Source organism: Ischnura elegans, chromosome 9, assembly GCF_921293095.1.
Source record: "Ischnura elegans chromosome 9, ioIscEleg1.1, whole genome shotgun sequence".
In the NCBI taxonomy this organism is placed as follows: Eukaryota; Metazoa; Arthropoda; class Insecta; order Odonata; family Coenagrionidae; genus Ischnura; species Ischnura elegans.
The window spans coordinates 90,774,524-90,798,224 of NC_060254.1; the positions used below are offsets into that span (position 1 = coordinate 90,774,524).

The following is a 23,701-nucleotide window of genomic DNA, read 5'->3' on the forward strand; positions in this document are numbered from 1 at the left end:
ATTTCGAATTGGAAAACGGCCTATATGTGATGATTCCAGTAGTTAGATAATTACGCACACATGTGAGGAGTGGAATGTCGGTAACTAATTCGCTCGTCCTCCTAAAAATGGTACGGGCTATCGACAAATAGTGTTTGAAATAAAATTGAAATTAAGGAAGCCTAGTGAGAGACTTATTAGGCTCTAGCCGAAATTGCACAAGATCATCATGTTGTAAATGTCTTCCCCATCTATCTGACAAAGATCATCCATAAAAGCCCTAGAATCATAATCAGCAATTAGCCCTAAAATATGCAACTGGATAGACAAGTACAGGGAAGAGCATGCAGAAAAAAGCATAGGCAATAATACTTGTGATAAAATAATTTCATTCTGTTTCACACTGATACATTACGAGTTTGTTACATGAGGGACACATTTTTTTCACAGAATCAGTAGTTTTAGCATTCACTTATCCTATCATCGATTCCTATTGCTTTTAATTCATTTCTTCGAATTTGATTATAAGGCTACGGTTGTGCGGCACTTGAATAATGCAAGATATGTAGAAACGCGTATAAAATATGCCTTAAAATGTTTGCAGGGCAGACATATGTATTGCACGATTCAGGGATTGTACCATTCGCCTCTGATAAGTAGATGTCCAATTTTTTAGCAAAGAAAAAAACCAAAAACAAAAACATATCATAATAATATTCCACAGGCTATGCAATTTAGTATTCGCGATTCTTCAACTGTTTAGTAATAACGCTTCGATCATATGCGTAATAAATACGTCCATTCAAAATCTTTACGTATGAGGCAGTTGAACTCCACATAATCCAGGACAACTGACGTCACAATGTTCACATTTTCACTCTAGTAGCTCAACAATAACGTGGATTTGATCTAGTTGTTTCGGGTGACGCATGGGTAGCGCCACTCATGAGGCATATAGACGTAGGGGCCCAGAAAAAGCTCCTCATGACTCCCAACGAAAAACTTTTTACTGGGGTCATTATTTAGCCCAATTAACTTAGCGATTGTTTCGCAGATTACGAATATCAGGGGGGGGATAAAACGCGCACTAAGCTTTATATTCATTCAAAAAAGTGTTTTCAGCTTTACTGGCGCCAAACAGGCGTTCGCTTATCACTCTATATGGATTTAAATGTTTCCCCATTCATAATTGTACCACGGGCACCTCAAAAAATGAAAGTTATCGTAAACTCCACCCTTTCCTTTTAACTTCTTCTTTTGACTCATAATTCGGACATATAAATTAAAAAGGTCCTCCACTGCGATACATGGGAAAACAAAATACTTCACGAAACTATACTTCATTCATGCCAGAGATGGAAAACGACTACTCACGTCCATTCCATGTTTCCATATTATTCTACCAAGTGCACATTAGCGTCTTGATCATTTATTTTATAATACCAAGCAATCATGCACCTTCAAGGAATACACAATCAAATAATGCACATTATCTCTTTAACACAGCAAGACGGCAGGAGCAATCCATATGCTTTTTGCCAATTTGAGCTTTTTTCACTCCAGCCAGAAGACCAAACGGGCACCAAAGGTTCAAATTGTCCTACAAGCCAACATGCTTCGTACTCTGTAGCGCAAATATCGGTTATTTCCCAATCGTGCATGCATATCCCAATGCTGGCCATAAAATTAACTAATGTTTATGTATCCTAGGCTTGACTCCAAGCATGAACATTTCTACAGCTAGCTTATCGGTATTCGACGAATGACTCCCCATAATAGGAATCCCCATATTCGATTTGAAATATGGGAAACATTTTACCAGAATCCCAGGAAACACTGTCGTTGAAACGTGGGAAACTAAAAAAATAGAATTTCTTTCACAAAATAAAAACGCAATCGACAGAAAAATACAGGGATAAAAGTCCTTTATAGAGCTCTTATCATATTTGTTACCCAAGCGTTGATTTAAAAGAAGCTAATTTAGCTCATGTGGAGCTAGTTCTCTCCAAAATAAAAGTAATCCATTATACTGAAGCATTTATCTGTATACCTTTACTCATAGTCGTACTGTTGGCAATTAATAAGATTATAAATGAACTCTTTTATGATTAAGAATACATTCCCGTGATTAATTCCAATAAACAGTACCAAATGGCTGCACCTTAGAGTTGGTTGATTTTTGTAGAGTTCCATTCATCTCTGACCTGATCCAGCAGTTCACAACGTCAATATAGCACACAATGAATTATTTGCCGAGTGGAAGTCACTCGGTGTTTCAACCAACGATCGGTTCACGAGGAAGTTGACAAGATAACATCACACAGGAGCACACTAGAGAACTTTTCCAACAGCGTGAGGCACTTGCCGCTCCTTTCCAGTTCACATTGAGTTCTAGTCTTCACAATGACTTCACTATGACCCTTGCCAAATATCTTTGCGACTGACTCAGTCGTGCAGGCTCGGAATGTTTCGAGCGGCGTCGCGGCAGAAGGGGGAACCGGCGACAATAGGGATGTGGGATGAGGGAGGGAGAGAGAGAGAGAGAGAGAGGTGGACGTTGCCATGTTTTCTCCGAAGGCTTTGTCAGTGAATGGAAACGAAATACTGTCTCAAAAACCGTCTCCCCACTTGGCAACATGGAAACTTACGATGAATACACCAAGGAGGTCTGAAAGCGGCTGAATTCCCCGCCCTTCGCATTTCGGTTGGTTTTCAGGAAATCACGTGCCCTCCGCCCTCACCCCCCCCCCCCCCAAAACTTTACCCTTCCCCTTCAGTCGCAAAGATATTAGAAATGAACTCTAGACAGGTGGCATGAGGGCGAAGAAGTCACCGGGAAACAATCGGCCAGGGTACTTGTGCCGCAGTCGCCTCCTCTTGGTATTCGTGCGTGTCACTTCTCCCCGCTGCCAATCACATTTGAACCTCTGTGCGGGCACGTCGTTCCGCCTCCCGCAGGAAGGCGTCGACGTGAGGATGGTGAACCGGCCACTGTCGATGCTGCATCCCGGCCTCCGGTTGCCCATAGACGGTGGGGATGGCGGTGGGGAAGTAGCCTCTACCCCCAGGGGTCACCCATTGGGTCCTCTCCTTTCCTCGGGCCCTTGCCACGGCAAGTGATATCAATCGAGCCAGTGACAAGGAGGCTACAAGGAGAAAGAGACAAATTGGGTCAGTGAACTTACTAGACTTCTAACTTTTTTCATTGCTATCAATTATTTAATGATGAATAACGTCTCGGAGTAACGTCTGAGAGCCTTCTTTGCCACTAGCGGCAACACCACTCCTCGTACTGGTAACAAGTGTATATGAATAATTTAGTCTTGAGTTCACGCTTGAATGCACAATTACTTCACAAGATCCATCGGGTATACTGATAAAATACCGTCTAAGTAATATTTCTCAGACGGTATTCAGCAATAACTAAATATCATACGAGGATCGAAACGATGTCCATTTCTTATTTGTAAAAGGAATATAACGGTGAATGCATTTGAAAGTAATAATAGAACATATGCAATTGATTTATATTACGATAGAAGAGACAGTTTAAAATTTTACAGAGAAACCTTCGAAAGATCGGTAATTTCTTCGCTGACGAACAAGTGGTTCCAAAGAAGTACCTCGCTATGAGTTCGCAATCCGGGGCAATTCGTGATTTAAATCATCCCAAGTTACATATACATGAATTTTATACAATACAAGCCACCGCTAGGGTTTTTGGCAGTGATTTAGTGTTTTTTACCCAACACCCACAAGACTGAAAGTTACTTAGCTTTAGGTTCAGAGAAAATGGCACGTATACATACATAAACAGCGAGTATTACCTTTCACCAAGTATGCACAATTTATTCCACTTCAAAAGCATTAAATCTCAAGAGCGATATGTTGTTGCCAGTCAAAATTTTTTTAAGTTGCGCTTTTTCCTTTTGACCCGCCAAAGTGTTAGTGCCTTCTTTGATACGAGTGGCAACTCCACTCTTCGTACCTGCAGCAAGTATATACGAATTAAGTTAGTCTTGAGTTCCTGTTTGACGGCACATAATTACTTCATATGATCCATCGGATCGGATTGATAAAAACCGTCTAAGTAAAATTATCCGCTAAAAATTTATCCCAGACTAAATACAGAAAAAAATAATCAGACTGTTGCGGAAGGGCAACAAGCTACACGCGAAAAATATACCTCACCCAATAATAGAACGTCGAAATGATGAAAACAACGGTCAAACACTGACACTGACTTTTTCAATAAACCACCTTTTTCACTTTTTCCCATCGCAAAAATGATCTTATCTCTTGCTTGCCATAACTTGATACATGTTCTTTGAATGACCGCCATCAATTTTATATATCTTTTATATAGGTTTCCTTTCTTTTAATGTGTTTAATTTTCTGAAGTTCATTTGATGTTTGTTGCATTTACTTTTTGATTATTACAGTGTTTTATGATGAGTTGGCTCCTTTGTTACAGAGAGAAAAACAAGGGATTGCTGTTGATGAAGCCATATTGATATATAAGGTATGAAGAAAGATAAAATCGTAACCAGAAGTAGTAGGACTGTTTTTTTCCGCGCGGGCGGAAAGATCTGGGATATTAGGGTCTGAGGACCGGATGTTGTGGGGGGGACCCTTGGGAACAACAGGTTTCGACGTATGGCAGTCTCTTACGTGCATTAGATGAGTATGGACTACTATTTTAGCGACCCCCTGTTTTGACCCCTCGTCGATAGTTGCTATGGAGCAAAATTTAGAGCAGCGGTACGTCATCAAGTTTTGCCACAAACTTGGAAAATCGGCAACCGAAACCAAGAAAATGCTTACGCAGGCCTACAAGGAGGATACCATGAGCCATTCCTCTATATTTCAGTGGCACAAGTTGTTTCGGGAGCGCAGGGAGCTCGCTGAGGACGACCAACGCGCCGGGAGTCCGTCAACCTCGCGAAATCGATGTATCAAAATGTTCAATAAATCAATTTTTTTTAATCAGTCCAACTACTTTTGGATACCACCCTGTAGAGTCAAGTGATTTTGAAGTTTTTCTTTTCTAGAATCCCTTTGATACATTATACCAAATACCATACAAGTAAAAGTCACCCATGCGTGCCCATATTTATTTCAGCACACTCACCTTGACGTTCCACGTGACCCCTGTGCTCCGTCGATCCGTGATCAAAGGATGTCCACTTGTCTCTAGAGCGAGTGCAGCCGGTCCTCCCAAATCGACGCCACACCGCCGCGAACACCAGCATGATGGCGAACAGGAGTAAGAAGGCCGTCAGCGCCGCCGCACACCCCACCAGCACTTCCTTCCCCGCGCCCCAATACGACCTCACCCCCCTCCCGCTTGAGAGAAGCGCCGGCGCCTTCTGGCGCCTGCCTGACGCGATCACCACGGGCCTGGCATTGCGGGTATCCAAGTGCATGACCTGGCTGCGGTCGGGGGGCCCTGAGTTGCCCACGATGCGGGACACAACCTCAACCTTGAAACGAAAACGAGATATAAATAATTTATGACACTCATAGGGTGGTTTCCTACTATTTTTTTTGCCTAAATCGAAAGATTATTACTCCTGGAGTACGCATTTCACAATTTTAGATTTTTAAAAGACGACATCTACTTTTCACGATTAAATGAAAAGTGAAAATTTTCAAGCGCGCGAAAACGCGACGGGTAAGTATGAATGCTGGGAAAAACCCGTGTGACTTCATTCCGGCTCCCTCTGCCGCAAAGTGAGGTGACCTTGGGACTAAGACATGTGCGCCACTGCGATGCAGGCTGCTAGCAGGTAGCAGAGTACCCTGCCAGCTGGTAGCGCTTGGCTTAAATAAGGATTATTAATACCCTATCAATCGAAGGAAACTTTCCGACCATAAGCGATTTCAATTGATGATTATTAAGAGATGTTTACCTGAGCTCTGTGCCTCATGCATGCATTGGTAATCTCAGACGATGTAAAACTCATATCTACTCGGGCAGAAACTAGGTCCCTGTGACGTCACATGGAGTGGCATCGCATGGGCGCCAATCTGGCCTTATTCAAATGAGGTTAAAATTGACCATTGCCATTCGTCTAAACTGGGATTTCTAACGCAAAATAATTTGTATATTATGAATACAGTAATGGTGGGTAACGAATTGCAATCAATGCCTTTCGTTTTCTTTGATGAAGGAAACTACCCTATTGCGATGATACTTTAACGATTACAATGTCAACACTTAATAGGTTTGTTCAGAAAATAACGAGAGTTTTCGTTTTTTTTATATTTATTCATTTGTCTGCGTTAATTTAGTCGACTTCAAAATAGCCCCCATTAATTTTATGCACTTGTGCTAGGGCTTCTATTAATCCACGAAACACTTCTTATACTCGCTCTTTGGGATAGCCTTTAGCTCTTTCAGCGATTTCTTTTAATGTCAGGTATGCTAGTAAAATGACGGTACTTTAAGGTTCTCTTTATTTTTGGAAATGGGAAAAAGCCACATGGAGCCATGTTTGGCGAATATTCGTTATGGTATTGTTTTTGGCCAAAATTTCACGAACAAGCAATGAAGAGTGAAAAACATTTTCTGAACACACCTAGTAATTATAAAATCGTAAAAAAAACATGCGTAGAGAATCCAGCAGTAGGCAGTTTAACTTTTCAACGCAGGCGAAATGATTTATACTTTGTAATTAACATTCCGCACTAAATTTCTTGACGTTCTACCGGTATCAACGCTGGTGCGACATTATGCAAATCACGAGAGTCAATCGCAATACTCTCATCTCCCCCCACCCAGCAAATTCACTTTCCTTATGATGCCGGAATTTGTTTCTAAATTGTGAACCCTATCCTCTTTCCACTTCCTCACCTCGTTTCTGTTGAGCATCCCCAAACCGCCACACTTTGAGTGTGTATATGTGATTGCCCACTACTAAAATTGCGGAGAATATGTGTGGCCTGTATTAATGACGCTCAAGCGCTGAAATTGGTCGTGCATTAATAAAAATTGCGTGGAATATAGTAAGTTATGAATGATTTATTCCAAATAAGGAGAGTTTTAGACCTAGGTGTTAATACAAATTTACGACAAAGGGATATCGTGGAGTTTTGTTTGTACAACCCAGTACCTTTCAACAATGCTAGTAACTATATACGAACCTCCATACATCGTTTCTTCAGCAAGACATATCATCTGACTGAGTCGCACCGAATAATATAAGAGAAATACCGAAGCATCTGTAACTAACTTAGCGCTACATTATGTGACACTAAAGATGGCTCAAAATTTTTTAGTTTGAGTACCTTTCACATGGAACTCCTTACATTTACATACATAGTCAATAGATGGATTACTGAATAAACTAATACATTTCTCTGCTTTACTACATCATAAATTCTATCAGCTCAATTCAAGTAATTACCTACGGTAAAATTCACTTAGGATGGATTCATTTCTTTGCTGCGTAACTTTTCCCTGTTTACCTCCAAAAGCCACGCTTTAATTTTACCTGAATGTGGTAGAGCGTCTGTGGCCATAAGGATAGAGTAACGCTTGTGGAGTGGGTGAACAGGTTTCCCTTCAACCCACCACCGTCCAATTCCCACGTCACCAAGTACACCCTGGCTCCCATTCTTGACTCCCAGCACACCTCAGCGATTACTAGAACCCCCTGGTGAATCAGCGAGACTTCCCGTAGTACCCAAGAGCCGCTCACTGCTGAATCAAGGGATGAGAAGGTCGCGTAAGGTTGCTACACAGCGCATGAAAGTTAAGAAAAGAGAAAAATTAGAGCAAGATAAATGAAGATTGAGAAGAAAATAATAATAATATTCGATGCCGTTATTTGGGCAAGGTTCAGAGCATATGCATAGTCCCTTCTTCCACCTTACCCCTAGTTAGCGCCAATTCAAACATATACATAAAGGTAAATAAACATTTAAAATAGAAAAATAAGCATTTACAATAGAAAAATACACCATTAAAATATACACTATTAGAGAAATGTCTGAAACGTCAAAAAATAGAAACGTGCGGAATTTTTGAGTAAAAAATATTTCAGTTCGTGGGAAAAAAACATGAGGATAATGGAGTAATAACCTTCAGCGAAAAAAATCCACCCCCGTAAAACGCCCACACAAGAAGGGGGGTGTGAAAATCTGCGAAAATCAACTGAGTGAAAACTAATGCCATGATACATACAGAACACAACATAATTAATGAGGTATAAGGTATAAACAAACAGAATACGAGATGGAAGAAATACAAGTTCCCTTTACTGTTTTGATACAGAATTTGGAGGAGGCAACCGACATCTGAGGTCATTTGCGCATGATGGGAAGGTATGGATGGAAGGGAAGGTGGAGAGAAACCCGGCGTCGCCATTAGCCTGCTCTTAACGAAAGGGACAAGGGTACCACGGCATAAACGTCCCATCCTACGGAGTGTTGCGCATAAAAAGTCCTCCACACAACATTCAAGCAGGGATCGGGCAGTCTCTGAAAATTCTCTGTCCTCGCCCTTCCCGGGATTTGAACCCGAGTCAATGGGGTGGGAAGCCGACACTCTAGCCACCACACCAACACGATCCTCAGTCCCCATAACTCTTCCTTACGTTTTCAAGTGAACTTTTAATTGTATTTTTACACCATCAGTTGTTCAATACTCATTCGTTCATTGGATAGAATTTTCCGGTATAATACACGGTCTCAGGCGTTATTTTGTGGAATTGCTTCATTATTGAATGAAATAAAATAACTTTGTTTTATTCCACAATAAAGGAGTGGGGGGGCTGTTTGTTTATACCATGTACCTAATTAATTATGTTGTATTCTGTATGTATCATGGCATTAGTTTTCACTCAGTTGATTTTCGCAGATTTTCACACACCCCTTCTTCAGGGTGCGAGGTTATTTATTTATGGTACCCCCACTCCTTTCTTCAAAAAACAGCTTTACCCGTCATCAATGTTCCTTCCCACCCGCCCCCCTTTTCCGGTTCCCCCTCCCCCCCTTCCACCCACGATTACCCATTTAAGAGCATGCCACCCATCTAATTGTACCTGATGATAACACTAGATGTTGAAACTCGGGTCGTGCTATTTAAAATAAAGTGTGGAATAAAACAAAGTTATTTTATTTCATCCAATAAGAATTTTCCGGCATTTGAAAGACGCATAAACGAACAAATCGACTTAGTGGCCAATCAGAACAGTACTCAAGAACGTACTTGCGCGATTGCAGCGGCCACTTGTTCGGCCGACGCGGTTGGAAAGAGGAGGGCGAGCTGAGCATCGTCCAGTGGAGAGGTAATGTCTTCCCTGATGACCAGTGGCCAGCCCCGTGTCCGAGCTCCATTGGCCAATGGTGGCGAAGACGAAGCATAAGGACCTGGGTTGGTGGTGACGCCTAAGGCGAGCTCATCCTGCGAATGTGGACCCTTGCCAAGGCTTTGACCGGTCTCTTCTGGGCTGTAAATTGTCGCCAAGCCCTTGGTGTCCACAACCATGACGCGGATGTCGAGTTGGGCAACTGCTGAGGGTGATATCACCAGCCGGGCCTCTAGGTCAACAGTCTGCAATGACATTAAAAAAAATAAAGGGTACAATAAATAAATAACCTCGTAACCTGAAATTGACTCACACAGAAGAATTTGCGTGGATAACCAATTGTAATTGAGGGTTTTTCACCATCCAATGCTTAGTTGCATTATTGTGTGTAATGAGTTCAATGTAAGAGATAGTTCCTTAGTTTTAATTTCGCTTATTACACTAAGACATGATTATACTATGGATGTTATTTTCAGGCTGAGTTTATCCCCTGGGGTCTACGTTCGCTGACCCGAAGACTGGATAAACCTTATGAGCTTGAATGGAGCAAGGCAAACCTTGGTCAGCCGGCACACTTCAGGCCAGCCAACAAACCCTATACCAAGCATAAACAAAATTGAATCGTTTATTACAGAAACCCCATAACCAACAAATTGTAAATTTTAGGGAAATCAAGAAAAAATAATTTACGAAGTAAACATATATTTGAATTAAGTAAATTTTCCTAATAAACTAACAAGGTACTTCACAATCCTGTAGTTTTTTCACCAAACGATGGTATTAAAGTTGTATATTCACAATGTAGTAAAAAAGTTAAAGTTAAAAAAAAATGTCGGTTATCTGGAATAAACATTTCAATTATGCACTCTGTGCTGGCCAGGTATGTCTACTTTGTGCATCTTATGCATCAAAGTTATTAAAAATTGCCTAATTGTCACTTTAAAAATATTTTAATTCGAGTCCACATGTCTGCTCATGTTTACAGGTCATAACCATGTCTGAAATGGCAAGAATTAACTGGCTACATGGGTAAAGAGAAAATGTACATTTAGTTGTTCGTTGTAGATGCGTGACCCCTAAATAACTAACCTGTATGACCTCTATCCAGGAGTTTGCACCCTGTTGCCTCGTCATCAGGACATAGACGACACTACCCTTTCCATTCCTCGCGGATCCATCGTACTGGGGCCAGCGCACAAGTGGCAGGGGTATGTCACCCCCCAGATTTCTCTCAGGCACCAACACTTGCAGCACTTGGTACCCTATAGTGTGCACAACGGGCTCCATTTGACGACTGGGCCCTCCATCTGGAGTATCCTCTTCACGGTGAAATTTGCATGCTTGCTGACAACCGGGGAACTGAAATGAAGATTATGAATTCTTCGTACAACATGGTATTGTCAATAGATCACAATAGTCATCATGACAGGCATAGTAGAAACAAATATTTCGTGGTTAAAAGGAATCCACGCTGAGCCTCCAATGCAAATATGATCCGTCGACAAGCAAATAGAACCTCTAAACATACATTAAACACCCATTCGGCTGTTAATATATGTCCTTATGTTAATAAAGCCTTTAACAGGATGGCAAAATTAGGCAGGTTGCATTTCAGCTGAAGGTAGCTCAGTGATCTTGGATCAAGGTGGAATAGTTGTTTATGTATGAATGAATTTAGGTGACGAATAGTATAATTATGTACAATAATACTGTTTATAACCACCGAGAGATTATAAAACATCTAAATTCATACTGAACGCCTATTACAGAGAAATCTAATACTAGCAGAACAACATTCCACAAGCATAAGATAAAATGAGCAGTAAATTTTTTATTACTGCTTGGGTCATTCCAACACAATTCAACAAAACGATGATCAGTCATAGTCCATGCTTCTAACGCTGGCCAGTTACCCATGAATATTATTCGAGCCTTTAAAACAATCCCGGGTCTCTAACTACATTTAACACAATATGTCAGCGTTAGCAAACCATACCCCTCCGCGTACTTAACGACAAACATTTAAATCAGAGGGTTCAACTTTGAGAGGCAATACAAGAAAATTGAAGGAGATTAATGTATTCGAAAGTCCGCGATTCCGTCGAAATTCAACACATTCCATAGCCAAAAAAAGAAATAGTCCCATCCGTATTTAGCTAAGCCAATTCATTTTCATTATGACTTTAATTTACATGTTTTTCCAAACCATAAAAATTACACAATGAAAGGAGAGTACTCACACAAATGCCTTTTTGAGAGCACATAGATCCCCAAACAGCGTAGTTAGACTGCAGCAGCTCACAGTTTTCCCAGCACTGAAAATAGACAGGACAAGGCTAGAGTGAAAATATTAAATTATTTTATATTTAAGTAATTAAACAAGAATAATCGTTTCCCCGCTAGAATTTGATATCTGAGAAACTATATGGCCTGCTTGGTGGTAGAGGAATCGAATACCGCCAGCAATTTCATCCCTCCTGAAATCACGACCAAATTTCGCGTGCGTCAAGATTCTCAATTTTACGATTATCACGAGGAAAAACAAACTCAAAAAGACAAATAAGACCCACGACGGTAACTTAATTGCGATTCACTAAACCAGGGACTCAAAAATTTCTAAGATGCGAGCATGATGTCATGAATACTGACCGAGGACTTCATTAATTAATTTTTTCATGCATCTTAGAGGAAATATTTCAGTCGTTTTTAGGATTTTCCATGTCATGCTAATACGGAAGTCAAATTAGAGTCAAAATCTAGAGTATAAACCATACTACCACCCTGATACCAAATTTCACTTGCTATATCGAGATAATGCTCTGAAAGATTTTTCGCAGGGCCTTATTCTGACTTAAGTGTTACTTCAAACATCTAATCACCTGCGGTTAACTCCGCAGAGTTCTTTAAAAATTAATCTTCTCGAACTGACGGCAGTTGGAAGTTAGCCTAAGACACGTTGAAAGCACAGCAAGCATGGACAAAACCGCTCCTGTCAAACTCCATTGCCGCAAATGCCCCTAAGGATGGGCCGACAAACCGGAGGGAGGAGAAGCAGTGTTACGAAGGGTTGTCCCTCATCAAGCTCCTTGTCAGAGTGGCGCCCTCCTTCTTGGTAAATTGACAGGGCTTAAAAGAAGCTCTGAGGTTGGAGGGCGTATCTCTCGAATAGCGAAAAGGGTGCAGATGCGGTTAAACGTCTTACCACGCTCATCCGGAGCTGAAAACTTTCCAAAGAAAACTCACAGGTTGATACTAGAAATAATTTTAATAAAAACTGTCAAAAATATTCTAAATGCTTTTATTAAGCATCAATTTATTTCAACTGTCGTATTACAAGCAAGAGAAGTAAGACACTGTTGCCACCGAGTCTGTTTGCATTTCTTTCGTTTGCGAAATCCCCAAGACTTCCTCGAATTAAAAGGCCCTTACTTACGTATGAAATTGTTTCAGGCCTAACTAGGTGGAAGTGTGATATATCCACGATAAAAACTACAAATGGTAATTTACACACTTTAATACAAAACCCAACTACTTCACTTATCTGTTAGGAATTTCGCATGCCACCATGTTTTCAAGTTATCTGTGGACCATCGGATTTTGAACCCCTCTCACACAAAAGCTGAGAGGAAAGTTGCTGACGTCATATGTTGCCCTAGTCCAATCATAACGAGGCCACGCATTCCCAATCTTCCTTCGAATATATCAGCGAGTGAACTGGGTACATCATGATCCCTATGATCACATGACTATATATTTCAACGGGTTCTGGAGTTTTCGTAATTTTTCCATTCACCCGCGACAGTTTTATTTGAGGAGAATGGCTTCTAATTCAAAAATATATTACACCACCTACCTGCCAACTCCATGAATGAAGTTGGAATTTAGGCTCAGGGTAAATAATCCCATTCAAAATAGATACGAGTAAAGAATTTAAATAAGAACTGAACCATGTAGGAGCTTTTTCTAAGTGCAAAATGCAGTAGTTTCAATGAGACTCGTAACTTCAATGAGACCAGTAACTCGAAGATATTCCCTTCCCTTCTTTTCATGATTCGTCCCTCTTTATGACATAAGATACCAACCGAAGTTAAATATTATGTATATGTTAAAACATTTCAACCAAAATATTACGAATATTTACTTTCTCGGGAAAACCATATCTGTTTAAACATTTCATCTGAAATATTGTGACCATTTACTTTCTCGGGAATGGTTCTTTTTTTCTTCAAAGTTACGTTCCTGTTATTATGCTCTTTTTTTGCTGTACCATTCTTCTATTCGTCAGTTAAGAATACAAGATTTTTTGTGTTTCCATCAAATCAGGCTAGGTGCATAGCTCCATTTGCCGTTTTTTACTTATGTTTCATTTATATTTTGTGTTTCATAATGTTATGAAATAGAAAAACATTGTACAATGACATTTCAAAAAATTAATAGTTCATCATTTTTGTCACAATCTATTTTTTAATTCCTGTTCCTGTAAAAAAAACTACATTATTTTTGTTCTCAAGGACTTTTTCCTGAACAATAAATATGCATATATTCGTCACTCGGAATCCACTTCACATTTTTTTCATCCCCAACCGCCTTATCCCATTCCCCAAGCATCACCGCACGCATGAAGGAATTTCCACAAATACTCCCTTTCCGTTATTTATTGTCCACGGCCGAAAGGAACGGAATTTTTTCCTCACCCAACAAAGACATCTTATTCGCCGCTTGGGCAGGAGAAATTTTCCCAAAAGCCCGGTGAGCGCGACATAAAGAAATGCAACGTAAAACGAGACATGTTTGGGGCTCTAATGGTCCACGCTCGATAAGTCGAATCAGCTCATCAACGCTGATCAAAAATGTAAAAGATTAATACCAATTTTTTTTACAGTTCCACATTGTGATATTTCAATACCAATTTGCTCAGTTTAACCTCAAATATCGACTGAATATAACATAAAACGATTTTTAAACACTTATGTAAAATATTTCTTGATTGAAGCTTTCGCGGCTCATGATGATTAAAATAAGTCACATACGGGTGTATGCCGCGTGTCGTGATGGAGATGGCCCCGACGTTTCGCGACCGACTGCTGGTCACTTTTTCAAGGGAATAATGTATATAATAAATTAATATATATTAAATATAAAATAATTTGTATTATTCCCTTGAAAAAGTGACCAGCAGTCGGTCGCGAAACGTCGGGGCCATCTCCATCACGACACGCGGCATACACCCGTATGTGACTTATTTTAATCACTTATGTAAAATATACTTACTGAAAAATATGCATATTAATATACATACTGAAATACATACTAAAATATACTGTGTCAACGGTTGAATATTCGTAAATAATAGTGTTATTTTCGGTTTTCTCGTGTCCAAAAACCTAAGAGTTGACATCTTGATCAATCAAATTCAGACTTTTTTCTATCACGATTTTTTAAATATTGAAACCCCATTGGGCAAATTAAAAATGTTGGTTGGGATCCACATTTTGAGGTCAAAAAGTCAAAATTGTAAAATTTTGCTTACGCTCAACAAAATTTAGCACCTTTCCCCATCATCATCATCACTGGTCAACAATCCTAGGATTGGTTTGACGCAGCTCTCCACTCAGTTCTCCTATCAGCTAATCTTTTCACTCCTACGTATTTCTTCTCTTTCACATCTCTCTTTACTTGTTCCATATATTTTGTTCGAGGTCTTCCTTTTCCATTCTTGCCTTCCACCTGTCCTTCAACGATTGTCTTCATCAGGCCATCATGTCTCAAGATGTGGCCTATAAGGTTGTTCCGTCTTCTTATTAAGGTTTTCATGAGGCTTCTCTTCTCTCCTACCCTTCTTAGGACTTCCTCGTTACTAACTCGGTCGATCCTTTTGATCGTCATCATTCTTCTGTAGCACCACATTTCGAAGGCCTCTATCCTTGCTTTCTCCGCTGCGGTCATTGTCCATGCCTCACTTCCGTATAGGAGCATACTCCAGATGTAGGTTCTTATGAATTGTTTCTTTACATCCATATTTAAGTTTCCGGCTGTTAGCAGGTCTCTCTTTTGGTGGAATGCTCTCTTCGCCTGGGCTATTCTGCTAAGTATGTCAATTTTCAAGGATATTGCTCGATGCGAAGTTACATAAATTAGCGATCAAAAATGACACACGACCTGTGGGACAGTCTGTACACGCATATTTTGTATTGTGTGTGGCACGATGAGGCGGAAGATCTTAATGTGAGACATTGCAATATTTCCACTGGATTTATTTTAACACGACGCGTTTCGTTGGTGCAAACAACCTGATAATGTTGCTGTAACACTGAAACGCGTCGTGTTAAAATAAAATCAATGGAAATATCGCAATGTCTCATATAATGATGAATAAGCATATAAAAAAAGAACATCTCTGTAGATATTGGATACAAAATACTTAAATGTAAAACAAAACAAATGTATTTCGCATAAAACAATTGCATTTCTTATCACTAAAACACCAAAGAATTTATCAAAACGACGAAATCGATGAGAAAAGGCAACTGCAACTCAGAACGGACGAACTTAAATCACCATTCTGACTAATGAGACCTTTTGGTCCTTATCAGTAGGAGGAGAGAATTTACAACGCTGGCCTCTGCATTTCTTTTACAGAGTTGTTAACTCAGATAGAATTAATTCCTGGGTAAGAGGAAAGTAACAAGAAGTCAACTTTCAAGAAGGACATATCTACAACGTTTGACACAACAACTTACTTCAAAGCACGAGATTGCATTCAATTGTATTGGCACAAATGAGGCGTGATAATATTTTCCTCCGCGTAGCGAAAACGTCAGTCATGTAGTACCTAAACGGAAGACGTAAAATGAACTCAGTGTTGGCAAGAGTAATCGCTCTTTATTGCAATAGTGGGGTAAGGCAGAGCAGAAGGAGTTTATTTGCGAAAATCTGTGACAACTAATTTTGTCAAGTGATTGATTTTGTAGCCTAATCTATGGCCTTTTAAGAGAACTCTTAGCACTAGAAAGTATGGTCGACTTAGTGCATAAAATCGGTTCACATGCAGCAAAAAAAATATCATCAAATATATCTTCAAACTGAAATACCTAAATGAACATCCGTATCAAAAATGTTGAAAAAGAACACAATTAGCCAAAATGCCTCAGCCTCAGCCTACTCACTACTAGAGATTCAACCCGAACGTTTGTTTACATAGGCGTGGGTAGAGCTTGCCCCAAACTAAATCACAGGCGTGTGAATTTCTTACATTCACGGCAGGGGGCCAATTCCTTTCCCTGACCAACCTAGCACTTCCAGGATACTGTTTGGGGGTGTCCTGAGGTTTCTTCCGGGATCTGAACCCGGGACCCCTAGTCTGGCGCTCTCCCCACTAGTCTTCCACGCTTCCCTAGGTAATCAAAATTCCGTCTAGCGTTAATTATCAGCCGAGAGCCAATCGCAAATACCTCGAAATCTGATTATGTTACGCACCTGAACCAGGAATTCATGGAATATCAGACAATCTCAGCAGCGCTATACCACTGATGCTCCATTACCTCATCCACTATCAAATGAGTGATGAGCAGGAAGAACTGAAGCGCGAAATTCGGGCGAGGAAAACGGAAAAAAGGAGCTAATCCGAGGTAGATGACATCTTGCACTCTCGAGGCGATAAAATATCTAATATTCCACCGAAGTCGACGATGTGAGTTCCATCCCGATGGATGGAGTAGTATATATTGGCGCGATGAAGACACGATTGGAGGATTACTGCCTACAGCATTCTAAAGGGAAAACATACCCCCTCGCAATCTGTGAATATATGAGCTTCGCACGGTTAACCTCAGGTTGATAGAGGTTGGAAACTTGTGCCGGATATTAAAATTCGCTGTGAGAGAGGTGACTAAACGAGGCAGTCTGCACTTACCACACACGACGAAAGGGACGGAATCACAAGATTCGCATCAAGTTAAGCCCAGACCATCACACCCACCTATAATAAAATAATCATAGACCACCCCCAACTCATTCATTAAATATACCTCAAATGTATTTTAATAAGCTTTTTCCAGCAACAATTTTTACACACCATTAGGAATTCAAAACTGAAATGAGCATTAAGAAAAATCCCGTAATTATGTTTACTTAAAACTTAGTGTTCCTTGCTGACGAAACGAGAGTTATTACACCGCTAATGAAAGAGCATTTTGGTAAAGCTCCCAAATTAAGAATAACCACGTCTTCAATTACCAATTCTGATAATTTAACACGATAAAAAATGTCTCCTTTTCAAGAACATAAAAAACGTTTCCTTTTCAAGTAAATGAAAAACGTTGTCTCCTGAAAAGGAGATGCACCTTAGGCCATAGACCTTTTGGTCCTTAGAGGAGGAGAGAAGTTGCAGCGATGGCCTCCTCATTTCTTTTACAGTGTTGTTACCTTATTTATAATTAATTCACCTCCCCCTTATCTGATATTTTCTTTTAAGGAAATCACAAATATCGTGCAAGATATTCGTCGAACCAAAAAGGGAAAACAGGAATTTATTGAACATAACTTCTCAATTGGGTGGACTTTTACAGTGAAATGATTCGGGATTCCCCAAACACAATTTCAAATTTTTATTCTTCACTGAATTTTTTTTTTTTAATTTTCGAGGTCAAATTCGTCATCAGCGACCTCAAAACCTCTACACATCCTTTATTTTGGTTTTGATAAGCTGCCGCACCGCACTTTTCTGCTTTCTAGGCCATTGCGTGGCACTTACAGAACGAGAAAGAAGGTAGGCATAAGCTGATATTCCACCGACGAAATAATTATTATATTTAGCAGCAAAGCCTACAAAACCTCTACTTTCATTTTGATCAGTATGATTTTGTATATTTCTCTCAGGTATAATCCATCCCATTTCAAGCTACAAATCCCCGCCTTCTCCTGAAGTAGGTTTTGCAAGAGAGACCAATACCCACCATAAAGCAGTCGGGTCCTTGCATGCACACGGCGTCCTTGCTCGGCTCCCCAGAAAACTGCAGAGAGAAAAGGTCAGGCAGTTAATCACCAAGTTAATGATTAAGTTCGATGATAAGGCAAGATATGTACGTGAGCACACATGCGAAGGGTAAGGTTACATTTATCACATTTCCGAAAGAAAAAAAGGTGTAGGGGCAGCAAACTACGACATCAAATGGAAAATTCCTGTATCGGAATCTTTCACTGTTTAATTCGTAAGGCAGTATTTTCCGAATAAATTTAAACAATAAATGACTCAACATAAGATACAAATGTAAAATGCCTTTGAGTGTAGAAAGTATGTTTAAAAAGAGGCAGAAAAATAATAGACCATCAAGACAGCACAATTAAGTTATACACGAAGCAAACATTCCTTCAACTAAGGCAGGATCTCACTACCGATACCGGTTAGCATGTATGACGAAGAAAGGAGGCATTGATTACTCATACGTTTGAAAATATATTCGGTTAATTCCCGCAGGCGAAGCCATGTAACGTCTTCAGTAATCACAGCGATAGCCTGATCCTCCTCCCCTGACGTCACTGGCACAAAGAAAGAGATCGAATCGAAGATCGATGAGATGCAGTGGTAAGAGTCCCTTACCTCTTCGGTCTCAAACTGTCTACCACAGAAATAAAGAAATAAAACTAAGAAATAAAGAAGTAAAACTTTATTTCCAATACGGAGAAGTTTCACAAAGTAAAGCCTGAAGTTAACAGTCTACCTTAGAATTTACTTAATTTCGCACATTTGCAGTACTCTCGTAATGAACGCCTCCTAGTAACCTCATAAGTTTTCTGGAAGAACACCTGTTGACAAGGTGAGGAAGAAAGGCGAGAGTGAAAGCCTCTATCCATCTCCTGACTTTTTTCCATGAGCGGGCATACGTCCATTCAAATTCATCGCTTGCAGCGCCAAGTAGTTTGAACTCTGGCGAGGGTCATTCATTTCGGGTGAAAAAGACATTTAGACGAAGTTTTAAATAACTTAATGGCGTCCTGAAAATGCCTCACATGCTTGCACCCTTGCTGCGAATTCCAGAGGAATGGGACTAAAAGACCCATTCAAAGGTCAAAGAACCGACCTAGTTCGACAAATTACTACCCATTAGCGCAGACATACACAGAATACACTGCCAAGAAAGACAACTATTCTCGTTGCATGCCAGGAAATACATCAAGCAGATTTCCAGCTATCTACTCACACCAAATACAACGCATACACACCAGAGCGAAATTTTGAGTGCTATAATGCTTCTCTGAGGTGCATCAGGTTCTGCGACGTATAATATTATTGTTCTCTTCATACCCAAAGACTAAAAAGCGGAAAAATATCCCATTAATGTTAAGCCTAACAAATACAAGACGTCCCAGTGAAGGCATTGAGGGCTAGAGTTTGTGGTAACCAATTTATTGCGATTATCTCCCCCCCGCTTATGTCTTATAGTCGTGTAACAGGAGAGGACAATGAAGTCCTGGGGATAATGAAACGATGATTAGAATTGAAGCGAAGAAAATTAAGGCGACGAAAACATGTGGGGGTAAAAATGAGAGAATATAAGATCATAACTTCTACCATGGGATATACGACACTACTATTTTAAATAAATTTTCTCCAGCTGACAGGCGGCGTTCCAAGAAATGATTTTTTAACCATTACTGCAAAATTTTCGTGGCCGCTTAACGCGAGGCACTAAAATATACACTCCGTAACATGATGACATTCATTCACGCAGTCCATAGCGCTTAAGATAATATTTTCGTTTCATTTTCATGAATCCCTTGTCCAAAAGAGCCAATTAATACGATGCTACGTTTGCTGTGTCACAGCACGTCCATCCGAATGTAATGCCTCGAGAGTAAAAACTTTTTAACAAATTCAACGCTAGTGTCTTGAATTCAAGGCAATATTTCCAGATGTTTCTTGGCCAACCATTTGCCTCAGTATCCCCTGCTACATCTGGTGATTGTGCCTACTGTCTAAATAAGTCTTTATCAGGATGAGTGGAAAGTTGTAATTTCCATTCGGCAAATATTTACTGATCTCATCTATTTACTGTTCCTATCATCACAAAAATTTTGCCATGTCCAGCAGATCGATTGTATACGTTTTTTTAGCATTGAGTATGTTAACCTCTTTCTCTGAAATGACGAGTTTAGCTCGTCATTAACTTCCGAAACCAAATCGCGCAATGACGAGTGCAGCTCGCCATCGGATTTTCATAATTTTAGCATTACTTAGGGGAACATTATATATATATTTTGAAAGTTAAACAATATCAAAACATCCATAATGTACATAAATAACTCATATTTCATGAGTTATGATGCAATGAAAGGAATAAAATAATTATATACGAGTCGCAATAGTTGTGTTCTTGATGTTTACTAACCACTTCTGACTTCATTATTCTACGTCGATTACAGGATACAAAACTTCATTTCATTGCCTATCATTCCATTTCCATGAAAAGAACCGCAGAAAAAATAGAGGATATGAGAACGATATTCAGAAAACAAATTGAAGTGGAAGGGGTTGAGAAAGGAGGAATACATGGACCACGTGACCCAAGTCACATGATTCAGTTTAGAAGCTCATTTCCCGTTGTACAGCCAAAGAAGAAATTTTTAGAGGTTGTATAGACGGACTAACCCTTTGTAGGCATCTCGCCCTGCACTGGGCCACCCTCAGCGGCGAAGACCACCGCCTCTTGCCGCCGCCACCGCTACTGCCGCTCCCCACTCCGTTCGCCCGCATCCCGGGTGCCGCCGCTCCCTCCCGCACACCAGCCGCATCCCCCTGCACCCCTCCTCCCTCTCCACTGATCGTTGCCGGCGAAGGAGGGGTATGGGTCGCAGGAGGATGCAGTCGCCGCTATCTCCCCAGAGCCGTATCGCCCGACGGCGGGGAGGTTGGTGATGCTGAGCGGTTGGCCAACACGGCGGCGCCGCACTCTTTTCGGACCACCGCGAGGACCACGGCCAAGAAAACCAGAGAGGGCAACTTTGCGGCCGCCATCTGGAGGGGTCGCGGCAAGAAAAAAGATTTTTGAGCAGGAATCAGGAGATCGATATGAAAACACTCAAGTCTTCGCTATGACGAGAATCCAAGACGAGAAGACACGATATGACTCGATGATGTTTCATCTGCTAGACGAAAACATGAACGCACCCGCTAGCGGCAAGGGTAGCTTCCGATTTACAACCATGGCCGTATATTCACCTGCGAATGACAGAACGTCTCAATTATTCCAGTTCTTCCCACATTCCTGAATATCGCCAAATATTTAACACAACCACATGGGCGTGGACACAACTAATGAGACACGATAGGTGTGAAAAAATAGCATTTACTGCAAATCAGAAAGGTAAACTATCGTGCGAAAATATTTGGTAAGTCGGTACAACCTCTTCCCGTTTACATATCGTGAGGGGTTACATGGCAACACATTTTCCGCGATTATCTTCCACAGCCAGGAAGCAGTTTTTTCTAAATCAGAAACGATTATCGACCATTTACACACATTGCAAAAGACCCTCTTTCTATGGTTGCACTATAACAAAGAATAACCCACGGCATGAAAGAGAAGGAGGAACCTTCGCCAGGGAAAGAGGAAATTCCGGCCGAGAAGGTAAAGGGTCGTCGAACCGTTAAACTACGTACTAGGGTACTAGGGATAACAATGACTTCTAAGGGTGAACGAATCAGAAAATGTGAACAATATAATTAGACTTTAGATATTCTGAGTTGTGTTGCCAGCAAAATATTTCACAAGTGTCCCTCACAGAAAAAAAACAAATCTCTCATATTAGTATCGCAAGTCAGCGAACGAAATAATCTTTTCACGGATGAAAGTAATCCCACGATGCGAAAAGACAAGCGTATAGCTCTAAATTGGCATCATTCTCGGCGTATCAAAGAATTCTCACAAATAATATTCACAGCAGAGCCTCACAAACATTTCTAATCCACATTACAATCGTGCCAAACATCTAGAGAACGAATGAGTAAATTTATGCCAATTGAACATGAGTTTCATTTTGGTAACCTTAACGATCAGATAGAGACATCGATGACTTACCTATTTTATACGATTTCAGGATAGTTAACAAGATTTCTCAGTCATCGAATTCCATTTCAATCGATATCCGATACAATGAAGGATCGCTACGCACAGTAATCGACAGCCATTAAACTTCATATGAAAGCATGAAAAAATTTAACGAAGGCTGAACGTATTGAGCAATTAAAACTGCCAACACTTGCATCTTCTAAGTTGAAGTTAAACTATTCGCCCACAATTAGAGGAAAGGGTAATCCTTAACGAATAATTGCACTCACGAAAGGATGAAAAAATACCGTAGGAGACACAATTTTTTCGCCGACACTCACACAAGTCAATCACTTGACCCAAGTCACATGATTCAAACGTCAACGTAGAAGTTCGTTTCCCGTTGGACAGTAAAAGAAGAAAATTTTAAAGGCTGAAGCGATAAGTGCAGTAGCATGGTCACAATTCGCAGACGATACGCACAAACCACACGCAAAATTTCCGAGCGACGGTCACTCGCGGAAAGAAGAGCCACAGACCAGCACCGCACAGCTGAGTCCTCGCTCTCAGTTCGACTGGCTAACACGGGAGAAAGTGAGAAGCAGGCGCCGGCGCGAAGGAGGGGAAGGGGCGGGGTAGGGCGTGGGAAATCTCCCCTTCTCCCGCACCCGACCCCTCCCTTGCCGAATAATATCAGGGAGAGAAACAGGCAGCGCTGCCCCGCGGATGGTGCAGCAACTAAAGACGCGGCTTGCCTCTGCTTATACGTTAGCGGAAGGGAAATTTAAACATTGATTCGCCTTTGTTCGCGATTTTTCATGAGAAGTGGAAATACGGGGTTATTACTATACAACCGTCCTTCCTACACCCTACGAAGATCACGTATTACTTTACCGAGACCTAACCTTACGCTGTATAAAAGTTGTTTCTTGTTTATAGGCCCAAAAGTGTATCACTTATTACCTGATTCATATCTGAAAGCAAAAAATTATAACGCAATTATGAAAAATATACAGTCTTGGTTGTTTAGAATGCTAAGTATGGAGGATATTTTTCTATGAGATAACACCATGTAATACATGTACATACTTACTTCAATTCAAATGCTGTGCCTAAAATGTTTATACGTCAGCATGACCCTAAGTAAATGATGGTAGCCATAAAACAGGTTGACCTTAATGGCTACCTAAAGTTACTCCGTTTTATGTAATTAATTCTATTCTGTACCTTTTATTTTTTTGGAGTAATAAAACAATTTATTTATTTCATTTATTTATTGGTGATCCTGCGATTCTTACAAAAATAAACATAGAACATCAAGATAGAGAAACAATTTTCCCTAATTATGAGACATCGGAACGA

The 23,701-nt window shown here is 40.5% G+C and overlaps 1 protein-coding gene across 3 annotated transcripts; it reads right to left on the reverse strand.

Annotated features, from left to right (window-relative positions):
* Positions 1 to 348: 348 nt before the first annotated feature.
* On the reverse strand, positions 349 to 22,907 carry LOC124165731. 3 transcript variants are annotated; one of them, XM_046543217.1, is made up of 9 exons: positions 22,681 to 22,907; positions 20,941 to 21,510; positions 18,248 to 18,304; positions 11,534 to 11,608; positions 10,383 to 10,652; positions 9,194 to 9,538; positions 7,476 to 7,718; positions 5,111 to 5,462; positions 349 to 3,125 (listed from the first exon to the last, which is right to left on the reverse strand). In XM_046543217.1, exons 2-9 carry the CDS (start codon positions 21,043 to 21,045, stop codon positions 2,893 to 2,895), a joined length of 1,680 nt encoding a protein of 559 aa, XP_046399173.1. In that variant the 5' UTR covers positions 21,046 to 21,510; positions 22,681 to 22,907; the 3' UTR covers positions 349 to 2,892. The 3 variants fall into 3 exon arrangements, with proteins under 3 accessions (XP_046399173.1, XP_046399172.1, XP_046399171.1); XM_046543216.1 differs by having other exon boundaries at positions 22,630 to 22,907; XM_046543215.1 differs by having other exon boundaries at positions 22,370 to 22,907.
* Positions 22,908 to 23,701: the final 794 nt, after the last annotated feature.